This window comes from Palaemon carinicauda, chromosome 2 (genome assembly GCF_036898095.1).
Source record: "Palaemon carinicauda isolate YSFRI2023 chromosome 2, ASM3689809v2, whole genome shotgun sequence".
Classification (NCBI taxonomy): Eukaryota; Metazoa; Arthropoda; class Malacostraca; order Decapoda; family Palaemonidae; genus Palaemon; species Palaemon carinicauda.
The window spans coordinates 144352361-144362934 of NC_090726.1; the positions used below are offsets into that span (position 1 = coordinate 144352361).

At 39.6% G+C, this 10574-nt stretch overlaps 1 protein-coding gene across 1 annotated transcript in view; it reads left to right on the forward strand.

The window, feature by feature from the left end:
* Nucleotides 1-2517, forward strand: part of LOC137627605 (uncharacterized) — a 195966-nt gene extending 193449 nt beyond the window's left edge. Inside the window, 2 exon segments of the mRNA XM_068358688.1 lie at nucleotides 1004-2054; nucleotides 2057-2517. Coding sequence (XP_068214789.1) covers nucleotides 1004-2054; nucleotides 2057-2304 — 1299 coding nt within the window. The 3' untranslated portion in view covers nucleotides 2305-2517.
* Nucleotides 2518-10574: the final 8057 nt, after the last annotated feature.

The following is a 10574-nucleotide window of genomic DNA, read 5'->3' on the forward strand; positions in this document are numbered from 1 at the left end:
TAGTAAAAATTAGAATGTCTAATACTAGTGGTGTTAATGTACAAATCATATAACTTTGAATAGTAATTTGTTGATGCAGTTTTTTAATTATTTCATCTCCCATGGAATCCATTACAGTTAACCTAACGGATGTGACCCTATTTTTATACACTTGTAATAGTGGCCTCATTTGTTACCGAGACTTAATAGTTCATGGCAATAGTTTATGCCGAGTTTTGTACACTACAGTATATTTTCATCGGGAGATATGTTAGTTGGTTGTGTTCTTGAAGAGATAGAACACCTAACATCTTTCAATGTTCATTTCTATAATATTGTTCATGTTGCCGCTTCTTTTTTAACCTATGACGAGTTCACAGAAAACCAATTCTTATTGTGGATGTTGACTGAAGCTCTCTTGTTGCAAGCATTAGCTGGTAAGTACCGTCTGTGAAGTAGCTTCCTTGAAAGTTCGTGCAGAGTGGCTTCAAATTGTAAAATACACCTGTAGTTGGTCGTATAATCACGATATTAAGTTTTACGTTATTTTATTTGTTTATTCGTTTCACTTCATTTTAATGTTTTATTCGTTTTACTTTTATTTGTTTATTCGTTCCGTTATTTTTTTTTTTGTTTATTTTTTTAGTTTCTTCTAGGACTTTTTTGTTACATTATTTCTTACTTTTCCTTGCATATTTCTATAATCTATACTGTAGCCTTCGTATTGTATTTAGTTTATTTATTTGTATTTGTTAGTTTTCATTCTTGTAGATGTAAGCTTAAAGACTCTTCTTGATGTCGCACCTTATTAGATAAATTGTGCTGTTAGTTTCATTATTATTTTGTATTTTATAGTATTGTAGTTATATTTGTTTAAGCTTTAGAAAAAAATTTAGTTTGAATTTTTCTTTTAGTTAACTCTTAGTCAATTGTTTGGAATTGAATATAGTGTATGTTGCATATTGTTTTATATTCTCCGTTATGCCATAGAGATGCCATAGTGATGTATTTTGTTGGCTTACAGGTTGGCAGCACTGACAGTTCACTCAAAGAGGACCACATTTACGCAACGCTGTCTGAAACTTTCGGGTCCATGTCTTCCCTGAGCGATGGCTATCTGGGAGATGACCAGCGTTGTTCCTCCGTCACGACGGTCGCTAATGACGACTTCGAGTTCCACGACCCTAGAGTGAGTGGGTCGCCAGAGCCTGTCTGTTATGCCCCCGACATCCATCAAGGGGTTGTCAGCGCACGCAACATAGCGCTTTCCAACCGCCCTCCCGCCCAGCTACCCCCCGAAGCCCGCAATGATACCCCCGACGATGCATATCACTTCTCCACGAAAACAGAATCGTCCATAGCCGGATCTGTAGCTTCGTCCTTCAGGTCGTCATGTTCTCAGGTCACTGCCACCATAGAGAACCAGGAGAACCAAGAGAACCTGGAAACCCAAGAGGACGTTAAACCCCCTCCCAGTGAAATCGGGTATTACAACGGAGGGTTCGAGACTGACACCCTGGAGGAAAAGAAGGAGTATTTCCGATCTCGAGGTGCCACTGATACTTTGGATCTTCATCAAAAGAAAGAGAAAATTTCCCAAGAAAAGCCAGGGGAAGGAACTCTGTCACGGAAACATCGTTCTTCATCCTTATCTATGAATGACCTTGATCGATTGGACACAAACACAGATAAGGAAGAGGAGATGATGTTTATCCTCCCAGTGAAGAGTGAGTCTATGTTGAGCCTTTATAGATTATATCTTGCCGAGGATGAAGCTGGCACTAGTCTCCACTACTCCGTGGAGATATCACGTTCTGAAGGAGATCTATCAGCCCTAGCAAATGCCGTTAATAATGGTGTATTTGAGGGCAAAAGTGAGAACTCATTGCATGAAGTTTACCAGAAACGTAGAGCTCCCGAGTTCTCAGGCAGCAGAGTTAAGCGACAGCATAAAATCCAGAGAGCGAAGGGTATGCAGCAACGAACGAGAACTCGGTCGGCTCAAGTTCCTAATTCTTTGTGTGCAATCACTCCATCTGTCACGCCTTCCAATTCCAGCTCTTCTCCATGCTTGAATGTCATAGCCAAGGGTTGCAGGTAGCTGTCATGGACAGACTTCGTCGTCGCAACGGAATCATCACTATACAAGACCCTTCGGTACTTTCTGTCGAGGAACTCTTCCACGTGCTGGATAGAGCTTCCACGACACCTGCTGTGCCATACACAGATATGGGTGATCGAACTTATTCTTCTCCTCCTCCTGCCACACCTGTAACTCGAAATGAACCTGACTTTAAGAAAATCTTCGTGAGTGAATATCTGTAAGGCACTCTTCGAAGTAGGTGCAATTTCTGAACTGTGCAATTATAACTGTATAAGAAATCATCCCAGTTTGACTTGGAACAGAATTTTTCTCCAGATGTCTCTAGACTTCAACCTATTAATTTAACAGTAGTGCATCTGACGGGTGTGAGATTATACATAGATATTTGCATAGATTTTCGTGTAAAATAAACTGCAATTTCGTAGAAAAAAAAACTCTTATCCCTTATGAAAAGATAAACAAAATTGTGAAAAGAAAGATGCAGAAAAATAAAACGACAATGTATGTTTAGAAGTGGAGCCTACAATTAGATGCTGTTTGACTATATGGGTATTTTATGTTGCTATGATCTGGAATCCTAACATAGCTGCAGTTAGGCATGATTGAAAGTGAAATAGACTGAAGGAAACCTAAAGTTAGAGCAAAAGAAATATTCTGCTCATAAATTGACAGTGAAAATAGATAAAATAAGATTTTATCCTTGAATGTAACAAGGCAACATACCTATACTCCTAGACTTTTTCCAGTAATGTGGCAGATAGTGTTAACAAATTCATAATTAAAGTAACAAGTACAAAAGGCACATTAATGGCTTGTAGCTTATTATGCTAAAATGTTGTACAGATTTTTTTAACAATGCAGCTTTTAGGCCGCTTAACAGGGCCATGCCTTGACGGGTCTCATGAATACGAGTCGCTGACATCCTCCTGAGGATAGCAGTTGATTGTTACTTTAGCTGAAGGAGGAAATAACTCTTTTATCTTTAATTGTGTTTAGAGTAAAAGAGGTAATCTTAGTTAGGCTTAAGCGTTGTCAACCGCGTGGCTCTTGGTCGAATAACGCACATGCGAATTGTAAATATTTATTTGTATAGCGATGGTATTTGTTAATTTTTAAGTTTTTAGAGTTTAATGTGAAAGAAGAAGAGGTAAGCAGAGACACACAAACTTTACTGCTCTCTGAACATAATCTTGTACACCTATAAATTAGGATTTCGAACATTCTTACAAATTAGTAGATAAATTCATATTGTTTATTGTTATACATATTTACAATACTGAAAGACTGATGGTTTAATCGTGGAGGACCTTGAAATCTTGGAAGTAAAACTTGATGTAATATCAGTTTATCCTTTAAATCTCTAGTTACTGTAACTTCTGCCTTCTATAGTGTATATTGTAAATTGATTGTCATCCTTCAAAAGCATGAACGAAGAGGTTGAGAAGTCAGCCGGCTTATTGCATCTCTCTTAACTTTTCCATGCGAGATCATCTCATCATTATTTCATCCCTCAGTATATCTTCCACTTTCATAACAGCTCATATTCCTCATTTTCAAATCTGAAAAGTATTTGAACTTCCATGATTCTTCCATACGTTTCCTTTATCCATATACTCAATTTTTAGTAAAGCGGTGTCCATCATTTACCAGGTTTCTTTATTCATTAAACGAACATCAGGTCGAAATGATTTGACACAATCAGTTCTTGTTGCTACCTTTTTCACAAATAAGACATGAATGTCGTAATAGCTCATCACAAAAAGTACCTTGGAGGCTAAGGGAAGCAAATTCCAGTGCATTTTTTTTTGTCTGTAAAAAGCATGCTTAACCAGAATATTTTTCTTGTAAGAAAACTTTGCAGATAGAGACAACCCATTTCAGCGTGTATAGAGACAGCGTTAGTAGTAGCCATCTTAAATATAAATGCATCCTGATGATATGATTGATATCTCAGATGCTTTTGCACAAGATGTGCAATAGTGTACAGTATCTATATTCTCATTTTACTCATTCTAACTCTACGATGTGTACATACATGCAGTGTACATATTCTTTGTAATTTAGTACACATTGTAATGTTAGAAACTTAATGCCAGCATTTTTATTATTTCTAATGTACTCATTATAATATGTAACTTATTTATCACGATTATATACTTTTATTGTATACATTTGAATATTCTTGTGACTGAATTTCTTTGTACAAAATATAAGCAAATAAAATATCATGAATGCGATGTTTGTGTTATTTTCTTAGAAAGAAAATTCTTCTGCAGAAGAGGGACTGTGACGTGCAGTAAATTCGCATTTAGGTTGCTTATGATTTACATATAATCTGCTTTATTAATTAAGGTACAATAACGGTAAAACTATTGTATTACTAAATCATTTTACTTTATTTTTTATGATTTCCATACAGTTTAAATATATCAAGTGATGCTGACCTTTGCTAGAAACCAATTAGAGGATTGTTGATATCCAGCTGTGTCGAACATTTTTTGTTTTAACAGTACTTAACCTAATCTGAAATATTCCTCAATTCTAATTTTTAAACTCAATTAGTTCTGATGGGTGATATACGATAGCTACTTTCGATTTATCACCTCTTTCTTATCTTAAAAGACCGAAGTACTGTACTTGTAAAATCGGGAATTCATAGAATTAAACCCAGAACTAAAAGTTTGGAGGTACATTGTAAGTTGGGATTTTTCCTGCTTATGAATGAGCCTTTATTGTTCCAAGGAGGTTTTTTATGTAAAAGAGGTTTAACCTAGTAAACAGCACCTTAAAAACAACATAACTGATCATTAGAAAAGTAATTTCATTGTGGCTAATACAAAACCCTCCCCTGGAGTTGAATGACATTACTGTAGAAAATTGAGTTCAAGATACTTGAAGCAGAGTTGAAAAGCACAAGAAATTGAAAATACCCCACCCCCCTGTTTCGTTAATTGGTTCCAAGAGACTTGACGTAAGTCAATTTTCGACATTGGTCCGATTTTTTGCTCTATAAACTGACTTACAGGTTTTTTTATACACTTACTGAACACGGAAAAGGTACCTACAACCTAATGCTATTTTATAAAACCCAATTGTCTAATACTCAACTGCACATTAAACATTTGCCGATAGATCTTGTTGCAGCAAGTTGGTCCTAATGTAATTTACTCTGTAATCCATTTATGTAAGTATAATATACACACTAAGTTCCTAATGAAATTATATAATAATAGTTGATTTAACAGTGTTCTTGTTAATGATAGGATTGTCTATAATTCTATCAATTTAAGGAACTGGTAAACGTTCGTAACTTAGTAACAGTTCTGATAATTGTCTAGGCTTATCGGTTGCTAGGTGTCCATATTTGTTGTGATCATCTTTTCTGACAAGAGCTATCTGCCGGCTCAAATTTTTAGATAGAGAGCGATAGCAGAGCAACATAAGGTGACCAAGGGCACTTGGTACTTGTGTGGTTTCTTTACTGCACACCAGCAGTGTAGTGTTCTGTCTCACTACAAGGAACTACCACTGCTGATCTTGCTAGCTGCTTGCGGTGTGAGCAGAAGTCCTTTTTTAACTCTTCCAGCTTTTACATTTGATTCAGCTACGACGCTTGCTTCTTAATAACAACCATTCATTATTATTATGTCATTGAGGAGTATTCAATAAGGAAGACTCAGGAAGAACTGGACAGTGATTTGGACCAGCATCGACCGTCCTTTAACTTTAAACTGACCGTTCCATTGCACATCATCCCACAAGGCTAAGCTAAGTCACAAATTTGCATATGATGCCTAGTCTTTGTGTGTTAACTATAGGGGAGTGAAGTGTAACTTGACGCATGTATGGGAAGAATGTGTGACTTTGTCTCTCATTGAGTGTCTCTCATTGAGAGACAAGTGTATGTAAACCATATGAATACCTTACCTAAGAAAGGACTTTCCAGGCAAAGATCGACTGGCATCAGGTAATCCATCTAGACCTAACTCAGTTGACGAGGTGTTAGGGGCTGAGGGTGACCATGGGTCATTAATTTCTGTGGTGGGCAACATGTACGGTGAGCAATGTGTCTATTCCCCTTTCCCGGTGGGATGTGGTGTAACAGGGTAAGTGACCCTCAAAGAGTGTTGCCATGGCGGGAGAATGTTGGGCCTCAATTGGTGTCTATCATCTCGAGATTTGATACCTTAGCATAACGTTTTATGAATGTAGTCTCTCAACTAGGTACTCTAACCACTCTTTTCAGCTCCCTCGGTCCTGCTCTGGGTCTCCTCATTCCACACTGTGCTGGAGGAGGGACTCATGCTGAACTGACCCTAACGAATTCTGGGTATGAGTCCTTCGCTATGCAGAGCAGCTCCAGAGTAAAATCGTACTCCCCTGTTAACTCAGACTCGGTTGTTTATGGTAGTGACACCAGTTGACGCTTCAGCCAGACTGGGAAGGGGCAGTCAAGATCACAGCTGATTGCTCCTTCCAGTCTTCTGTGTGGGGATCATGCCCTTCAAGCAACCTTCAATAGTCCTCCTGTAAAGGACAAAGGTTCATCAAGGAGGGTTGTGGTAGAGAACAGCACTCTCCAGCTACAGGGTGGAATTTAAGGGGAAGTTTTTGCTTCTTGTTCCCCTGGGAATTAAGTGGATATGATTGTGAGATGTACTAAGGAACCCCCTGTTGTTCATATGAAGGGCCAGGTTAAAGCCCAGGTGCACCCTGCACCTTGGTCTTCAGTTGGGACTCCATTATTGTCTTCTCCTCCTCAGACTCCTCGAGAGGGGGCTAATCATCATAGCTGTCGACCATCATAAGGGCAGTTAGGAAGTTTGCTTCAGATGTTGGGGACGACCTCTAAGAGTTGAAGGAGGGTAATATTTAGTCGTCTGCCTTTCAAAGGATGATTGCCTTCACCCAAGAGGCATTAGTGGAATCGAAGTCGACCATCACAATGCAGGAACCCGGAGTTTTGTTCAGTGTCCAGATTTCTGGAGGTCATTCAACAAACAAAGAAACAAAACCTGATTCCACACTGGTCTGCTGGAGAATTCTTCAGACATGGGAGACAGGTGGTCACCAAGAAGTCAGCAAAGTATGCAGAAGATGACAAGCCTCTCTTTATAGCGTTTGTCTTGTTTAAACAGGAGGCCTATTTGGCTATTGGAGAGGATCCTTGTGTCCATCACCAGTGCCTCTTAACACCTCGTGGTAGGATATGGCTAAACTCCAGAAAGACCACAAATCATTAGTGGGGATATCTCTGGAGGACTGTGCCAAGCTCAAGATGTTTATTAGAGTAGTTCAGGAGAACTTTAACATGATGGAATGGCTATGTGGTTCCCTGATGGGCCTTCTCTCATAGTCAGGAGCCTTGGAGCAGTACTAACCCCTTTACAATCAGCAGGCCAAATCCATAAACCACTTTATTATGTCATCCATGACAGAATTATGCTTTCAATAAGCATACGGTATCTGACTTCACGGAGGAGGGAATTCTTCTTGTTCCACGCCCCTCCGTCCCTCTCTGACATACAAGAGAGAGAGTGATTAGGACTTCTGCTCTCTTCACAGAACAGTTGTTTGAGGACGCTCTTACATCATCCTTGGAGAGAGCACACCTCAAAGCTAAGGAGACAAGAGGGGACGAGATTCAATCCTTGCTTGTAAGGACAGTATCCCAGGCACAAAGACATATCCAGCCCCTAGGGAGCCCTTGATCAGAGGCGAGAGGAGATAGGTCGGCTTTCAGCCTTCAACACACGTAGAAGCCGAGGACAGGTTACCAAGCCCCAGGAATTTCATCCATCTTCGACCCACCTACAACCTGCTCCAGTTATTAGCTAGACATTAGGAAGTAAGGGGACGAAGAAGATCGAAGACGGTCAGCAAGGATTTTCGTCTGTAGGGATTACAGCCCTCGCGTGTGAAGATAGAAGGCTCCATTAACACTCCTGGCAGGCCTGGAAGGAACTGGATCTAGACCATTGCATCAGTCAAGTTCTGAGGTATTGGTACAGGATTCCCCCAGCCAACCTCTTCCCTTATTGAACAGTCTAATAACTTTCAGCTCATACCAAGAGTCGTATGAGAAGGGAAGAGCTCTGTGGGCAGAGTTAGAAGAACTGGGAAGAAAGGGAGTGGTAAACTTAGCTTCACCTCTATCCCACAGTTTCTACAGCCTTATATCATGAAAAAAGGCATCCCATTTTTAGAGACCTGTTATAGACCTCTTTCGTGAACCATTTTGTAACAAAGACTCATTTCAAAATAGAGACATCAAGGTTGGTCCTTTTGACAGTCACAGGATGACTGGTTCTTCTCACTCGACTTGAAAGAGACATACCTCCAAGTTCCCATCCAGTCTTAGTCTCGACACCTACTTAGATTTTGCTGGGAACAGGGGATATGGCACTTCAGATTTCTCTGCTTCGACGTTCGGCCTGACGGCAGCTCCACTGGGCTTCACTTGGCTCATGGCACGTGTGGGACTAGCCCTCTACAAGAGACTCACAAAAATGGCGAGATACTTGGATGACTGGCTCTTCTTATCGAGCTCAGAACAGGAAGCCATCCGCACGAGGGACGTAGTCTGAGATTCTTGCCGATAACTCAATGGGTATTTCTTACATAAGGATTGATGCAGTCCTAGAAGCTGGACAACTTTGCACAAGAGATTCTGGCCTGGGCAGAGGAAAAGAACAGGACTCTCATGCCACAGTTCATCATGGGCAAGACCAATAGGACAGCAGAAGCTCCGAGTGTAGCATAACCGCCTCTTGGCACTCCCTGGTCCTAATCTGGGTGGAGACAGTGCTTGGGTGCTAACCATATGTATATATGGTCAGTTTTTAAGGCATTGTCCTGCTAGCTGTGGCAGTGTTCTTTTAATTTGAAGTTCCTTGGTTCTTGATCAGGAAAACTTTCTTAAATTACCTGTTGTTTTCTATTTCCAACAATTCTTTGTTAGTCAGGGTTGCGGGAAAGCCTCAAACAATTCTTCAAAATAGTTTTCTTTCAACTCCATCTCAAGTTCCTTACTAAGTAATACCAAATTCTTTGATATAGCCTTTACTGGCTCATCAAAACCTTTAAAATCAGGAATAATTGAGGACACAGTTTCATCCATACACCAGGTATTGTTGTTTGAATCACTTCACTGCGAGAAGCACTGATACTTACTGCTACCAAATACATATTACAGCTGTTCCAAAAATCCCAAATGTTCATCCCGTCCTCTGCTGAAATAGCATAAACTGCCTGATGTAAGGTACATCATCGATAATACCTCCTGAATATAGTTATGAGGCTTTGCTCCAGGGGTTGAATAAGAGGTATGGTGCCAAGAAAACAATTTTTACATTTGGTTCCATGTCAATGAAATATGTAGAATGTCCATGTGCATTATCAAGGATCAACATAACCTTGAAATGAAGTTTCTTTATCCTGCAATTTTTCTTAATGCTGGGATAAAAGAGCCATTGAACCATTCTTTGAAAATGGCCATGGTAGCCAATGCCTTCAGATTATCCATCCAAATGGTGGAAAGCGTCATCTTTGAGAAATTTTTGAGGGCCCAGGTATTATGGTTATGATTGACTAACAATGGATTTAGCTTTAAATCACCAGCGATGTTACCTCCTAAGTTAGCCTATCTTTGGTAAACTGTACCCTGGCTTTGTTTTTTATTCTTTGGCAGTAAATGATAAGATATGCTATCTTTTCTGCTTCTCCTCTTCTCACCACTGCCTCCTCACTAATGCCAGACCCTCTGTTTTCAGAGAGTATGGTCAATGATATTAACTTCCCATCCATTATTTGAACATTGATATACATAACTGCTAGAGTCGAAGTACTGCATACTAGATCTTTCAGGTTTTGTCTTCCCCTTGTATATCTCCATACCACGGTATTTTGGAATTTAATTGTCATATATTCTTTTAAGATGGGCTCTTCTTCAAAGACTTTTCCTAATTATGTTGGTACTGTATATAAGTGGCGTCAGAATTCACCGTATTTAGTACCTCCACGTTTGTCACTCTTTGATACTAATGCATCCTAAGGATGTCAAGAACTGACAATGAAACCTATTAAGTCTCTTGAGGTGGTGTGCTATATGTTACATCCCCCAGCACTATAATGCGAACAGGAAAGTTTGCTGCATGGTCCATCAACCAGCACTATGAAACAAACAAGAAACCCACGAGCTCTGTAAATACTCAAGTCATTCACATTTGTCCGGGGTACTCGGTGACTATTTTCCTCTAGACGTCAGTTCAGTATTGTTGTAGTTCAGCATATTCACATTGCTATATAACTATTGCTTGCAGGTAAATCAAATTTTAACTAACTGATCAGTGGTGAAAGGGGGTGTTTTGACGAAGGAAAAACTTATTTATGAGAAGTTGTGCGATTCCCAAAGACATTTCTACTAGGCTAGAGCAAGGAATACTATATTGAGAGATACATAGAAAAATATTGTCTTCCTAGTCCTAGAACC